General features: G+C 38.3%; 1 protein-coding gene across 6 annotated transcripts in view; it reads left to right on the plus strand.

The window, feature by feature from the left end:
• Window positions 1–16,725, plus strand: part of ubr4 (ubiquitin protein ligase E3 component n-recognin 4) — a 91,411-nt gene that overhangs the window by 64,690 nt on the left and 9,996 nt on the right. For all 6 annotated transcript variants that reach the window (XM_028451926.1, XM_028451927.1, XM_028451930.1 and 3 more), the window contains 18 exons: window positions 1,267–1,395; window positions 1,478–1,827; window positions 1,920–2,010; window positions 2,636–2,720; window positions 2,826–2,953; window positions 12,214–12,343; window positions 12,439–12,599; window positions 12,745–12,854; window positions 13,095–13,236; window positions 13,357–13,438; window positions 13,530–13,703; window positions 13,819–13,940; window positions 14,738–14,935; window positions 15,064–15,144; window positions 15,294–15,381; window positions 15,462–15,589; window positions 15,719–15,826; window positions 15,955–16,071. In XM_028451926.1, the coding sequence (XP_028307727.1) occupies window positions 1,267–1,395; window positions 1,478–1,827; window positions 1,920–2,010; window positions 2,636–2,720; window positions 2,826–2,953; window positions 12,214–12,343; window positions 12,439–12,599; window positions 12,745–12,854; window positions 13,095–13,236; window positions 13,357–13,438; window positions 13,530–13,703; window positions 13,819–13,940; window positions 14,738–14,935; window positions 15,064–15,144; window positions 15,294–15,381; window positions 15,462–15,589; window positions 15,719–15,826; window positions 15,955–16,071 (2,424 nt within the window). The remainder of the gene's footprint in view (window positions 1–1,266; window positions 1,396–1,477; window positions 1,828–1,919; window positions 2,011–2,635; window positions 2,721–2,825; window positions 2,954–12,213; window positions 12,344–12,438; window positions 12,600–12,744; window positions 12,855–13,094; window positions 13,237–13,356; window positions 13,439–13,529; window positions 13,704–13,818; window positions 13,941–14,737; window positions 14,936–15,063; window positions 15,145–15,293; window positions 15,382–15,461; window positions 15,590–15,718; window positions 15,827–15,954; window positions 16,072–16,725) is intronic.

The following is a 16,725-nucleotide window of genomic DNA, read 5'->3' on the forward strand; positions in this document are numbered from 1 at the left end:
TAGAAATGTGGTTAACTCAGATATCTTCGATTTTCCCTTTAGAAAAATTTACTTTTGCGATTAATGAGAAACAAGATATGTTTTGGCAAATATGAACACCGATACAATCCTATTTACAAATTTGATCTAATTGTTGTTTTTTTGGGTTAGGTCCTTTTTTCTGTTGTTTTAGTTTATTTATTTTTGTCTTGCTTTTTGCAGCATTTGCAGGGAGGGGAGCGGTAGGGGTGGGGGGAGGTAGTGAGCTCTGTGTTTTGCACTTTATTGTGTTTGTGTGTGACTTTTGTGATGCCTTTATTGTATTTTGAACTTATTGTCATACAAATATAAAATAAAATCTTAATAAAATATAAATTACAAACAAGGATAATATTTCTCTTAATTTCTTATTTTTACTGGTTTTTATTAACAAAAAGCAACAATTTTACATGTTCTGGGGTCAGCCTGATTCACAGTCTGTTGACCATTAGACCCACCTTTCTGCTTCAGCTAATGTCGGCTGGGATGAAGGTAGAGACTAAATGTGCATTCATCATTCAGATGTCGGTCTATCCTTCACCCCTCCTCCTTGCTATTCCTCTGAGACTCTCACACAGGATAGATATCATACCTGACTTGAGCTCGATGTAATCAGATGGGTCGGTCCGGGTTCGGATACATATTTCGGTCACGTCAGATGCACGCTCGCTCGTGACCCTGTGTGTGTCGGCACACGGGGCACACACAATCTATCTGACTCTCAGCAGCAAGACGATGTCCTAATAGGACTCCACTAAAGTGGAAGTAAGTTGTAGTCTAGAAAACTGGTGAGGTTTTTTACGAGGGGTGGAGGGCGCTTTTGCACCACCATGTAGATTGCACCCTGGGCAGTGCCCACATTTCCTTGGCTATACCACTTATTTTGCAAATTACCTCATCATTTTGGGTAATATTGTCCCATACAGAGCTCCCTTTGGCTCCAAAGTTGGCCACCTGTTTGTTGCACGTTTTGCTACACTTGGGATGTTTTGGTATGTGTTGCACTTGTCGACATGTCCCCATGAGTTGATTGACATGATTACCTAATTATTAACAAAAATAACGATTAGTATTAATCGGTTTAAGTTATTGGTTAGCGGTTAAATGGTCACCCATGAGCATCCCTACTCTTGGACAATTTCCTATGAAAATGTCCATAATGTACAGTTCAAAATTGTTTATTTATTTTGTAAAGGTTGGCAATTTTCCTCTGACAGTTTTTTCAAGTTGTCCTCTGCTCTCTGTTAGGATGACACAGGTGCAGGTACGGGACTTGGCACATCCTCTGCTAATGTCAACAGATACATTCAGCAGCTGGCTCAAGAGTACAGTGGAGACTGCAAAACATCTTTTGATGACCTCTCAAAGATTATTCAGGTAAAATATTAACATTGCATTTGTGCTCTTGGGTAAAATGTTTTAAGACAAACTTTTTAATTTGATATTTTTTCTTTTGCAGAAAGTTTTGGCATCTCGTAAGGAGCTATTGGAGTATGATCTACAGCAGAGAGAAGCTGCAACCAAATCATCACGGAGCAGCAGCAGCCACCAGCCCACCATCACTGCGAGTCAGTACCGAGCCTTGTCTGTGCTGGGCTGTGGTCACACCTCTTCAAACAAGTGTTACGGATGTGCCTCAGCAGTCACGGGCCACTGTATCACTCTGCTCCGTGCACTGGCCACCAATCCTGCTCTTAGGCAGATCTTGGTCCTTCAAGGCCTCATCCGTGAATTGTTTGAGTATAACTTGAGGCGAGGCACTGCAGCAATGCGAGAGGAGGTGCGCCAGCTGGTCTGTCTACTCACAAGGTGTGGCCTTTTTCATTCTGCTCAGTGTATGTGCTTCATCAACATTGTTTTATTGCAGTGAGTATTTTACATTTTCAACTTCTGTCTGCCAGAGATCACCCAGAGGCCACTCAGCAGATGAACAACCTCATCATTGCCAAGGTGTCTAATGCCCTCAAAGGCCATTGGGCTAATCCAGACCTGGTATGTTCAACGTGTCCTGCCAATTATTTTACATGACAATCAGAGATGCCTAATCAAGTAATTTTGTAAGTCAATGGTGTTTTAAGATTAACTAAAACCCAAACCCACTTTTTTTTTTGGGTATTAAGTGGCGCTGTTGATTGATCATAGTCTAACATTTTAGTTAATTTAGCCTATTTAGTTATGAAATGCCAGTCAATGCGCTCGTTGGGTTGGAAGCTGGCTAATACAATTGCATTTTGCTATTGGCTGAGACAGATTTTTGTGAACACCATGCGCCACCAACTTTTACTGTTGGCCCCACCCCTCTTCCAATCACAATCCTCAGTAAGCATTGATTGACAGTTTTAATGCGGAAGTCTAATGATCCGTACAAAGCAGCTGCGTGCTGCTGCGTGATGTTTTTGACTTTGTGCTTCTATAAAGAGTAGATTCTGCTCTAATCAGATTGTTCATCAGATACATTGTGTATGTGTCTTCCTGCCTGACTGGGCATGTCTTACTGCTACAAAAGTAACGCCCATAATCAAGGAATTTTTTTGAATTTCTCTCCTAGTAGCAGGTCAGCAGAAAGCAGGGCTTTAGTTACTTTTTAAATAAATATATATTTGTTTCTGTCTGTTAGGTGAGCAACTTGCAATATGAGATGTTGCTGCTGACAGACTCCATTTCAAAAGGAGGAGGATGCTGGGAGCTACGTTTACGCTGTGGTAGGTCCTTTAGACTTTAAAAATGTTAAAAAGATATTGTTGTTTATAACACAAAAAGAAAAGAAGGCTTGTGTCCAATGTAAAACATTTTTTGTTTTTCTAAAGCAATGAGCCTCTTCTTGATGTCTGTGAACATTAAGACACCTGTCGTGGTGGAGAACATCACTCTAATGTGCCTCAGAATCCTGCAAAAACTGATTAAACCCCCAGCTCCTACAAGCAAGAAGAACAAGGTGCGAGGCCCTGCTTTTTGACATAATATGCATGCAATGAATAACAGTCACACAGACTTTATTCTAGACTTTATTTCTTATTTATACTAATTATTTATTCGTTTATACTTTATTTCTAGACTTTCTTTCTTCCTTTATTTATTCTAGTTCTATGGCATAATTCCACTGGAATATGTTTTTAACATATTGCATTTTAAGTAAATTGAGACAGTTTTATAATACTGCAATTCTGCAGGCATGAGGCCTTCAATCACAAACTGTCAGACAGTGACAGTCACAGATTGTGAATGACCCATTCAAAAAAAAAAAAATCCCCAAGGCTTTATTTCTGCACTTGCAAACACAAGCATAAACGATAACAGAATATTAAGATTTTTCAAATCACAAACCTGCAGCACAGCTCAACGGACCAATAGTAATGTCCAATATTTGCTCGTTTATGATTTATCGTCAAAAACATCACACAAGAATGCCCCCCCCCCAAAAAAAAATGCGTTCCACGGGCCAAAACTGCCCCGTTTGTTGTCAACTTAATATTCTCTAGAGCGGAGCGTTGTTTACGGAAGCTCTGCATGGTGTGCACCGCCACCGCCCCCCGCACACGCCGCCGTCTGTGTGTGTGTGAGGTGTTCGTCACGGCTACCAGAAGCTACTATGCTAAGATACAACACAGACTGCTACTTGGTTCAGACCAGATAACCATCCAACAAAGGGAACCGATTCAAGTTCCTTTATCAGATCCACTCAAAGTTCCACAAACACGGGGAGAGAGATGAACCCGTAGCAACTTTTATGAACTGGAAACTCAACTAAAGCTAACTATGCTAAGCTAACACACCGACACACAGACTGAGCTAAGTGCTAACGCTAACTACTCCATATATGGAATAATAGACCAAGTAAAAAGAACACATCTTACTGTCATCAAACCACAGAGAGCCACCAATTTGTTTATGGTCAGATTTAACACTTGTATGGAAGAATAAAAGCTAAATATGTCACAAGTTGTGTAAAATAAATATTAACATGATAACTAATGTCACTATTCGTTCATCTCAATTTGTGAAACGCAATATTTTTTAATTATATTTCATCAGCAGTAAAAACACTATTGAAGTTATTTGTGCTTTTAATGTGCTTTTTTATTTTTATTTTTTAATAATTTTATTTTAAGTGAGGAAATAAATGAATTACATACAATAACACTAATCATCATCCACATGCACAAATATATTCCATAAAATATCAGCTCATGAGCTGTTTAAGTCAGCAGCTATTGTAGCCTTTTTAAATGTCTACTGTTGATGTATTCAGATTTATTTGTGTTTGTAAGGAACCTGTTTATACTAAGTTGTGAATTTATTTATAGTTTTTATTTATCGTGATTTTTATCATTATTGTGATAAATACTAGAAATTATCGGGATACATTTTTTTTGTCAATATTGCCCATCCCTAACCAACACCTGCAGCGCTGCAGAATGGCATTAAACAAGGATAGAATTTCTCTTAAATTATTTTTTTACTTATTTTTATTAACAAAAAGCAACAATTTGACATGCTCTGGGGTCAGCCTCGTTCACCGTCTGTTGACCATTAGACCCACCTTTCTGCTTCAGCTAATGTCAGCTGGGATGAAGGTAGACACAAAGCGTGGATCCATCATCCAGATGTCAGTCTATCCCTCACTCCTCCTCCTTGCTTATTTTTTGAGACTCTCACACAGGATAGTTATTATACCTGACCCAAGTATGACGGGACCCAGCAGAACCAGACGGGTCGGGCTTTGTTGGGACACATATTGCGTTCCCGCTTTTTTTCCCATGTGTGTTGGCAGATGCTGCACACACACAATATATATGATTCTCGGCAGCAAGTTGGCGTGATAATACTCCACTAACTTAAAGTGGAAGAAAGCAGTAGTCTAGAAAAATGGTTAGGTTTTTTTGAGTGGAGGGTAGCTTGCACACCCCTACAAATAAGCGACCACAAAATTAGAGGTGCATAGACTCCATCTTAAAGAAAAGATTATGCAGCTAAATGGAAAAAATAAAACGCGCCCGCTCTGCTTATTTCTCAAATCTTGTTTTACGAAATAAGAGAAACCCCAAAGTCTTGTTGGATACTATTGAAAATCTTGTTGCACCCTCACCTCCCCATGTGCCTGTGCACACACAGGATGACTGCAACAATTTTTTGAACTTATTTGTAAACACATCACTCTTCCCTTGGTTAGCTTGTGCACTGCATTAGCCCCTGTGTGCTCATGGTCCTCCTTCACTCCTGTCAGCCTACAGGATCAGGTTCAGGTTTTAGTGGGCAAGATGAAACCTTCGAGCCCTATGGACATTGTTCCTTCTCCCCTGTTCTTAAATGTTTTTGATGTTGTTGGTCCTTTGGTGGTAAAGTTGATAAACCTTTCACTTCTATCTGGATCGGTCCCCATCTTCTTTTAACATGCTGTAGTGAATCCCATTCTTAAAAAGCCTCATCTTGATTCGGGGGAGCCCATAAACTACCGGCCATATCTAAGCTTCTCTTCATGGCAAAACTCATGGAGGAAGTGTAGGCTAAGCAGCTAACCTCATTCTTGGAGCAGCATGATTTTTATGATAAATATCAATCTGGCTTTAGATCAATCCACTCCATTGAAACTGCTCTTGTGAAAGTTTTTATTGACATGATGATGGCCGCTGACTCTGGTCGATACACAATTTTGGTTTTACTTGATTTAACATCTGCTTTCGACACTGTAGATCAGTGCTTCCCAAACTTTTTGTGCACAAGGCACACCAAAGGACAAGTAAAAATCTGAAGGCACGCCCATCGTGCAAAATAGCCTTTATAACCCTTGTTATCACTCATATCATGTACAATATCTGTAAATGTGCATAAATATTTACTAATGTTAAATAAATTACGACAAAGATTATTTTTGTTAAAAATATTAAAAAAATATTTAAAAAGAAAATTATGTATTGGAACCTGTATTATGAAATGAGTGCATTACAAAGTGGTAAATTAAAAAATAATTAGTTTTGTGTAGTTGTATATTGCAATGAAATAATGTATGATTGTCACAAAATCCCACGGCACACCCGGAAAAAAAGCTAAAATGGGTGTAGCCACAGCTATAACCCATGTGGTAAGACGTGCAGCTTCCTCCACGGTGCACGAGGGATCGATCCAGGCAAAGTTGTCCATGTGATGTACTGTGGGAGACAAAAAAAACTCACTCTTAAGTAAATCTAATCACAATGAACACATTTACATAGGTCAGTGCTGGCCCACAAATTTTTTGTCAGAATTAGGGCTGAACAATTTTGGAAAATAATCTAATTGCGATTTTTTTTTTTTTTTTCCTAATATTGCGATTTAATATGCCATTGTTTTTTCAAGGGCCTCTGGTCATGTATTTTTCAATGAACACAAGCAATAAATCATTCTGTTTCATAATTAACCATTTCATATTTATTTAAACTTTAAATAAATAAAAAATATACATTTTAAAGCACAGATTACAACAATAAAGCAAACAAATCTGTGGCTTTATCTTTTCAACATATCTAACTAACTTCACGTTTCATGAAACATGTAAACATGTGGACTGCACTTCTTAAACACTCTGAACTTAACAACGATTAGAAAATTGCATTTTATTATATCGCAATAATATCGCAAATGCAATTAATCGTTCAGCTCTAGTCAGAATGCTCTCATTTGATTTAATTTGAGCTGCCTCAAGAAGTCCTACATTAAAGATATGAAGAATAAATTCTAAACCCAGTTGGCAATATATTAGCTTGCACAACATTCAATTCAACCTTGAAAAGTTTCTGTATATCGATTTCTGGTGTCAAGCTATGGAACAATCTAAGCTAGAAACTCAAGAAGTCAAAGTCAAAACATCAACCAGATGTACAAAAACAGGTTATTTAGTGAGTATAATTTATAATGGTCATTAATGATTATTGGTGATTATTATTTATTGATTGATGGCATGGTGATGAGAGGTAGAGAATGTGTATGTGTGTGTATGTATATATATATATGTATGTATGTATATGTATGTATGTATATATATGTATGTATGTATATATATGTATGTATGTATGTGTATATATATATATATATATATGTATGTGTATATATATATATACACATATTGTATATTAATTTTATTTAGACAAAAGGGTGAGAGCTAACAAGCTATGCTTCTTCTCACTCCTTTTTGAATATGTCATACATTTACATTTTTCTATGCTTCATTATTATTTTGCTTCCTCAAAATCTTCATTTCTATATTATGTTGTGCTATTAATTTGTTAAAAAGCAATCAGGAAGCCTTGTACTATTTGCATGTTCGGAATAAATAAATAAAAGTGAATAAACATAGGCAGAACGTGCTGGTGAAACCGCTTCAGAGCCTTCAACAGGGGTTACAAGTCTTTTCAACCGTTCTGTTTTATCTTGACACTTAAGTGCACAAGTCAATCATTTTTGTCTATAAAACGCTGATAGTAGGCCGGGTGAAACCCATAGTTTGTTGGACTGTCAGAGACCGGTTTGTCCAACATGTTGATTAGCAATAGCTAGCGCTGTAGTGGCGGACGTTTTGAGCCATTCTTTCTCACACTGCTTGATTTTTTTTTTCATCGGACTTTGGTGAAGGGCTCCAGACCTTCCCTACCATTTTTTTCCAACATGAAGAATGCACTTCATGGGTGTTAATCGAGCTTGATCGCCGCTATCAGGTGAAGCTGAGCTGCTAACTTTGCTCCATGTTTACATGTGCATAGTGATATTGCCTTGATTTTTAGCTGTTTCCCACTAACGTTCTCGATGCTGATTGGTTGAAAATCATATGTATTTGTACATGTGTTTTCGTCTCAATGCCCAGTCAATATAGTGTACCAATAAATTACACTTTTCTCATTAAATGCAGGATAATCCGTGGAGAACTTTTTGCTTGGATACCTTTTTATTAACGGTGAACATATTGAGCAAAAGAAAAAGTAGTACCCCGTTTGGTGGAACGAAACTGAACGATACAGCTTACGTACAGCAGCCTACCACGTGTCATATCATCTCGCATTGACTATTGTATATCGGTTTTCGCTTGTTTTAATAAGTCAACCCTAAACAGACTGCAGCTCGCACAGAATACTGCTGCTAGACTTTTGACTGGTGCCCCTAGAACAGGAGTTCTCAACTGGTCTCACACACATATATATATATATATATATATATACTTCAACATCAGGAAAAAGGAACACGAGAACCTAGAGAAATACCAGGGGCTCAGAGAAGAGTTGGACAAAACCTGGAGGGTGAAGGCATCAGTGGTGCCCGTGGTCATTGGGGCACTCGGGGCAGTGACCCCCAAACTGGAGGAGTGGCTCCAGCAGATCCCAGGAAATACATCAGACATCTCGGTCCAGAAAAGTGCAGTTCTAGGAACAGCAAAGATACTGCGCCGAACCCTCAAGCTCTGGTAGAGGACCCGAGCTTGGAGGAAAAAAAGAGAGACCGCCCGCGGAGGGTGTGGAAGAGATTTATTATATTTTAAACATAAATCTATACATTTTTCCTTGCAACTTATATTTTACAGCATGCTTGTCATTTGAGACATTAAGTATTTATTTATTTTTGACCAGCTGTCCATAACCCACTCAGTACAGGTCTGCGACCCACTAGTTGAGAACTACTACCCTAGAACATCCCACGTTACCCCCATTCTTCCTACTCTGCACTGGCTTCCGGTCAAATTTCGCAGAGAGTCTAAAATTTTATTTCTGACTTTCTGAGCGTTACATGGTCAGGGCGCATCCTTCGGTCTTCAGGCCACGATCTCCTAAAGATCCCAAAAACTAATTTTGAAACCCGAGGAGACCTGGTGTTCCAGGCTGTGGCGCCCAGACTCTAGAATAACCTGCATCAGTGTGGACTCTTTTAAGAAACATTTGAAGACTTTGCTCTTCAGAAAAGCTTTTAGTTAAATGGATTTAAATTTTTATTATTCTTTTATGATGCTGCTCCTGTTGATGTAAATGCACCTTTGTTTTATTATTCCTTTTATGATGTTGCTCCTGTTGTTTTAATTTCTCCTCTGTTCTGTACAGCACTTTGTCATTTTATCTGAAAACAGGTCTTTATTATTAAATTACTTACTTAATCACCTATAGATTGCTCCCTGGGCTGTTGCCCACATTGCCCATAGCACAACCTGTCCCTTGTTGTACCACATATTTTGTAAATTTCATCAATCCCTCAACTTTGGGATGTCCCATATAGAGCTCAGTTCTGCTTGCTTCATTGCTGCAAAGTGGCCAACTGTTGCACGTTTAAGCCTCCATAAGTTAATTGATATAAAAACTTAACTTAAAAAATCTATCATTAGTATTATGTTTTTGTTATCCGGTTTTCTGAAAACAAGCAGTGTTCGCGCAGAGCTTGAGTGGGAGCACAAAGTGGAAAGAATGAAAATGTTTCTCTCAAGTGAGATTCATTTTTCAAGTTCCAAAGTGTCTGCATGTTTTGTCATATGGAGAATAAAATCAAATCAAATTAATAAATAAAATGTGGGCGTTGAAAAGAAAATCAAGTAATTAAACAGCGAACTGATGTTAAATGGAAGATCAGTAATCTAATCGTGAGTCGTAAATAATCGCAAACCGATTTGTAATCAAAACGAGATTTCAATTATCGGAATCAAAGTGGGAGTATGGGCTGATTAACCATCCCTGCCTCCAAGTGCAAAAAAAGTATTGATAAATTACTAAACGAAAGAAAGGACCACTTAAACACATCTCAATGATGTAATATTCCAGTTGAAAACTACATCTGATCGTAATAATGTTAACTTTGACAGCTACGTATATTCATTATTGAGACCTATTCGGGTGACTGATGTTATGTTCTGTGTTTGACGCACTGAGAGACTGTTGATATTAAAAGGAACAAAATTAGTGAAGCACTATAAATTCAGTCACCAAGAAATGCACAAGAAACCCTTTTCTTGCCAAAACAGGATGTTTGACTTGTCCGCAAAGTAGCTGTATTTTATTACATGTGAGCACTTAAGCGTCTTCTAAGCAGAGGTTGAAATGGAGCACGGAGTGAAATAAAAGATTCACTCTCAAGTGTGATTTATATTTCCGTGTCATGTCGACACTATAGCTATGTGTAGCCCTGTGTGTTGAGACGCACTCCTACGTGTGTCTCCAAAATATCCAAACTACGCATCACCAGCATGAATTTGGCTTTAGAATCTATCGGCACACGTTCCACTGAGATTCTTTGCTCTTCATCGTGACTGTACTTGGTCCACATTATAAAGATCATTACTTGCACATGGGATTAAAGCAGCAAGTTCACCTCTGTCCAATCTAAGCACAAGAAACGTTCCATGCCACAATGGATGTGAAACGGACATTAGAGCAGACAGTGAGAGACTGTCAGGAAGAGACTTCACAGTGATAACTCAGATAAACTGCTCCTCAAGAACCTAAATTAACTTTGTGTTTTTATTTAATTTGACCATCTTTTTGGCTCCCCCTTTCACTTATTTCTGAATCCAAATACCCCCTTTGTCCAGCCATATTTTACTCAGAATACTATAAAAAAAAAAAACAACTATAAAGAATAATGTTGGTATGAATGATTGATAACACACATTTTAAAGAAACCCTTTTTCTAAGTAAGTGGAATGAAACAATATTTAGTGCCTCCTGAATAGATTTATTACCTCTGCCAAGGAGGTAATATTTTCACTGGCGTCTGTCTGTTCATCTGTTAAAGTGCATGTTTGTTAGGAGGATATCTCAAAAATTTCTGAATGGATTTAAATTAAATCTGTTCAGATATATAGATAAATAAATAGACAATGTCAAAAGGGAGAACGAGTTGGATTCTGGAGATGATGCGGCAGGTATTGTGAATACAGTATTCAGAACAAGTTTTGGAGCATAATGTGGATGTTGCTGATGATTTTGCACTTCTAAACTTGGCAGAGGTTTGCGCTCTTAGTGTTTCTATAGGTTTTATCATTTCCGGTCATCTCCCCCCCTTGTGTGGGACCAAGACTGGCGCTTTTATAGGTTGCTGTCACATTGCTGCATTGCAAGAACGTGAAATTTAGATGAAGGGCAAGAAGTGAAGTAGCTTGAGGATCTGCCATTTGAAATAATCAAAATGCCCATGTTTTGTGTAGTTTACGGCTGCTCCAATCATTCTAACCGAGAAAAGGAAAAATTATTGTTCACAAAGTTGAGAAATGTAAAAAGCTCGCAGGACATTGCCGTAAAAAGTGGATTTTAAACCTACGTCTGCGGTCGGGTCACATGATATAATATCATATGTCTCACAATATAAGAACACTCACCCAGGCGAAGACCAAATGATAATCATTGTGCAGCCATTTCGTGCAGAGGTTGTGGACCCACCTGCTGTTTGGTGTAGTAGGATGTCTGAAGGACCCGATAGTTTGTGATATCAACAGCCTCAATGGTCGGTAAATTCTGTCAAAAACTCACTCATCTTCATGAGATACGGGTCACGCCCAACATATTTGTTCATTAATTGTTCGTATTTTTGTCTTGAAACTGGATCTATATCAGTGCAATAGGACTGTTTCCTCCATAGGCGTATTCTCCATCACACGTCATCATAATCACGTGACTGAAATCCAGATATTCTCAGTTCATGTTCTAATCAAGATAATTTCCATGATCATTATTATTATGATTTTTAACTAAAAATAAACATGATACCCTATATTTCTCTCTCTCTCTCTCTCTCTCTCTCTCTCTCTCTCTCTTTCTTTCTACCCCGTACTGTACCCTACCTCATCTGAGAAACATTGTATTTTGTATTTTAATTTTGTTTTATTTTGTGTATTGGAATGTCAGTGCTAAATAAATATTTTCAAGCACTGGCATTTCATGCCACTTTAATGCTTAGATTTTAGTGAGGTTAGTACACAAGCATAGCCATAAATGGTGCTAATAATTGGCATAATTATTTATTTCGTTCTTCATCCTTGGTTTTGTCATTTTTGGTTTTGGCCAATTATTTAAATTGGGTACATCCCTACTTTTCACATTTATTATATCTAACATTCATAAAACTTCCTTGTTGTTCATACGTTTCTATTTCATTTCATTTTAGATGGTGTGGTACATGTGGTACTATGCTTTTATGTGATCTTTTTAATGTCACATTTTCTTATGCAGATATGTGTGCTCATTTTTTTGTCTAAAGGATGCTGCTATTGAATGCTTGACCACTGTCAGGCCCTACAGTAATGAAATCCATGCCCAGGCCCAACTATGGCTCAAGAAGGACCCGAAAGCGTCTTATGATGCCTGGAAAAAGTGTCTTCCTGCCAGATGTAAGAATCTTTTCATTTAGTTTGTGTATTTTGTTTTGCAGTGCTCTTTACAGTGATTGAATGCAAGTTGTTTTTTGTTCTTTTTATGATGTCAGGCCAGGAGACTGTTTCAAAGCCTCAAGGGAAAGCAGAGTTGCGGAAGCAGTATCTGCTAGAAAAGTATGTGTGGAAGTGGAAGCAGTCGATGAGGTCAAGGAAAGGTGAAAGCCTTTTTCCCCGCCTTCTCAAACTGAGCCACAACAACTGGCTGAGACAGGTGAGGGATCACAATTAAAAAATAATTATTAGAAACATACTCCTCAGCAGTGTTGTCAATTCAGTACTCAAAAGGTAGTCATGTTATTTTACTTTTTAACTATTTTATTTCCTGATAATAAATACATGAGGTGTATTTGTTGCAGGTACTTTTCACACCTGCCACCCAGGCTGCAAGGCAGGCTGCTTGCACCATTGTGGAGGCACTTACCACAATCCCAAGCCGGAAACAGCAAGTCCTGGACCTGCTCACCAGGTATAATTAATAATAAACTTTTTTTTTCTACTAAATGTATACAGCAGTGCAGCCACTTTACGGTTCATATCTTGTTGATAATGTATTTGTAATGATTTTTTTTAAGTTGCCTTTCTCCTGTTACTTATACCACTCCATTATGTAAATTCCTTGTAGCTTTAATCAAGGGTGTAAACATTTCAAACAGAATATTGGAGAAAAGCATTATTTCAGTTTTTATTGAAACCATGTCTGTTTTAGTTACCTGGATGAACTGAGTGTGGCCGGAGAGTGTGCTGTGGAGTATCTGGGCTTGTACCAGAAGCTGATCAAGCCAACACACTGGAAAGTTTACCTGGCTGCCCGTGGAGTCCTGCCCTACATTGGTAACCTGATTACCAAGGTTTGTATTTTAGTTCAAAAGCATTATTTATTATAATTATATTCAATTTTTTTTATTTTACTATCAGTATGAGATGCTTGTTTTTCAATGTCCAAAATTCCACATTTGATATCTGCTCAGGAAATTGCAAATCTGCTGGCTCTTGAGGAGGCTACACTAAGTACAGACTTGCAACAAGGATATGCCCTTAAAAGTTTAACTGGTAAGCAGTAGAATATAACATTTGTCAAATTGGCATTGGTCCTTTTCTTTGATGTGAATATAATTCTTTTTATTGTTTGTCACTATTCTAGGGTTGCTCTCTTCTTTTGTTGAGGTTGAGTCCATTAAACGGCACTTTAAAAGCAGGTTGGTCGGCACAGTGCTCAATGGTTACCTCTGTCTGAGGAAACTTGTGGTTCAACGTACAAAACTGATTGATGAGACTCAAGACATGCTCCTGGAGATGCTAGAAGACATGACGACAGGTCTGTGCTCACTCAAATTAAACAGATAAGACATTCATGGAACACAACACATGGAGGTTTTTTTTCAATTCAACAGTTATGTGTAATAAACAAATTAAATGTACTTTGTTTGTAGGGACTGAATCTGAGACTAAAGCCTTCATGGCAGTGTGCATTGAGACTGCCAAGCGGTATAACTTGGATGACTACAGGACACCAGTGTTCATATTTGAGAGGCTCTGCAGCATCATTTATCCCGTGAGTTATAATTTCCTAGAATTTGATATTTTCAGGTTGACAGATACGAAAACAAATATTACTAAATATTTTACTGCTTTCTCAGCTGTAAGTTTACCAACATCATAATACATCTTTAAAGTTTTTACACTGGCTCCCAATCAGTCTCAGAATATACTTTAAAGTTCTACTGCTGATGTATAAATATCTAAATGGCTTTGGGCCAGAATACATCAGTGAGATGTTAGTCAGGTATGAACCCAGCAGGTCTTCCAGATCTATGAACACAGGCCAGATAGTGAAGGCCAGAGTTCACAGGAAACTGTTAACATCTTGTTTTCCTGCTGTACCTTTAACAGTTTCTGTATATACTGGGTTCACGCATGCGCAGTATGTGGTACGTGTTGTGTTATTGGAAGGAACTCTGGTTCCTGGTGTTCCTCTGTGTTGGTCTAAATGAAAGATCTATAACAAACATGGTGATGCAGCTTTTAGTTGTTATGCAGCAAAGCAGTGGAACAAACTGCCAGCAGAAATGAAGTCAGCATCCAATGTGAACATTGAAGTTAAAGGCACACTTTTTCTTTACTGCTTATGACTGAGAAGGATATTTTACAATCATTTTATTGTTAATTTAATGTATCAAATTTTAATTTTGAACCCTGTTTAATATTTCAATGTTCTTATTGGTTTTTAAACTGTTTAGTGTTTTCGGTTGCACTTTTTTTAACCATGTAAAGCACATTCCATTGTCGTGTGTAATACGCTATACAAAAGAATTGCCTTGCCTTTCCTTAAAATGTGTCTTCTGTGTATAGGAGGAAAATGAGGTGACGGAGTTCTTTGTGACTCTGGAGAAGGATCCTCAGCAGGAGGACTTCCTCCAGGGCCGTATGCCAGGAAACCCTTACAGCAGTAATGAGCCTGGTATCGGCCCACTGATGAGGGACATCAAGAATAAAATCTGCCAAGACTGTGACCTGGTGGCACTGCTTGAAGATGACAGTGGCATGGAGGTATAAAAAGCAGTGTTTTACTTTTTTAACTGGTGTACAGTTGCTTTAGCCATGCTAGTGTTATTCTGTTCATTTTCAAACATATCAATTTAAAAAACATTTATAAATTAATTTTGGCTTTTCTTCAGCTTCTGGTCAACAACAAGATCATTAGTTTAGATCTTTCAGTGGCAGAGGTCTACAAGAAGGTGTGGTGTCCCACTAACGAGGTAAGAGCCCAAACCTTTTTTCTGTTAAAACAAATCAAATAAACATAAAAACAGACTGGAAGCTGCATGCAGATTGGTATGAGAACTATATAACACTGCTGTACTCAAGTGGGTCTCAGACTCTGTTTGCCATTTAAAAAACTACCCAGGGTGAGCCGATGAGAATCATCTATCGAATGAGGGGTCTACTTGGAGATGCCACTGAGGAGTTCATAGAGTCACTGGACTCCACCACTGGTTTGTGTTAATTAGATTTGCCTCTCTATAAAATACATGTTCAATTATGCACAACTGGAAATAATGTTCTTCCTTTATAGATGAGGAAGAAGATGATGAGGAGGTTTACAAGATGGCAGGAGTCATGGCTCAGTGTGGAGGACTGGAGTGTATGCTCAACCGGCTCTCTGGAATCAAGGATTTCAAACAAGGAAGACATCTGCTTACTGTAAGCAATACTTTTTCTGTACAATTTTTTTTGATGTGATGGTTTTACTCAATTATTCTCAATCAATTAATAATTTATGGGTTTTTTTTTTATTTGGACTTTACTCATCAGTGTACACATTTTTCACAGGTTTTGCTTAAGTTGTTTAGTTATTGTGTAAAGGTGAAGATCAACAGACAGCAGCTCGTCAAGCCAGAGATGAACACACTCAATGTCATGCTGGGAACTCTAAATCTGGTAAGTGCTCCACTAACTGTATTGTAAGCGTGAATGGACGAGTGATAACTGGGTCAGTGCTGTGAAAATCTGCTAAATGTAAGAGGATTATAAAGATGGTGATTGGGATATCTTATATTTTCCCCAAGGCTTTGGTGGCAGAACAGGAGAGTAAGGACAGCGGAGGAGCCTCAATAGCAGAACAAGTTCTGAGCATAATGGAGATCATTCTGGATGAAGCCAATGCTGAGATTTCTGAGGACAAGGTAAGACCTAGTAATTGCATCTCGTCTCAGAGCGAAATAAACTGACATAGGAGTTATTCAATTCACAAAGCAAATCAAATATCCACTGGGATCTCTGGTCTTTGGAGAGAGCAGACGTGTTTTCATTTGCTCCGATAACACGACCTTGGCTACAGCTGAACAGCCTGAACAGCCTGAAAAACTGGGCCCAAGACTGAAGGAAAATGGTGAAAAAACAGCAGGGAGGCCCTTCAGAACCCAATTCGGGTTTGGAAGAGGTCAAGGAGATGATACGCGAGGGTCTACAAAACCTATCTGCCGAGATAAAGTCGTTGGAAAAGACGCTGGAAAACTCACTGGAAAAATTACAAAGCGAAACAAAGGTACTGAAAGAAAAGAATGAAAGAAATGCTGAAGAGATAAAATTGTTGAACGCGAGGGTTGAACAGCTGGAACAAAAGGAAAGAGAGAAAGATGTCATCATCACAGGCCTAAAGATAAAACCCAGGAGCTATGCGAGTGACGAAGAAACAAAATCGATTGAACAACAGGTCATTGACTACCTGAAGTCAAAGGACATTGTCCTGAACCCTGACAACATCAACTCCTGCCATCTCCTGCCAAAGAAAAATGATAACAGAGCTGTAAAAATAACCTTCACGAATATCAAATTCA

The sequence above is a fragment of the Gouania willdenowi genome, chromosome 7 (genome assembly GCF_900634775.1).
Source record: "Gouania willdenowi chromosome 7, fGouWil2.1, whole genome shotgun sequence".
Taxonomy (NCBI): domain Eukaryota; kingdom Metazoa; phylum Chordata; class Actinopteri; order Blenniiformes; family Gobiesocidae; genus Gouania; species Gouania willdenowi.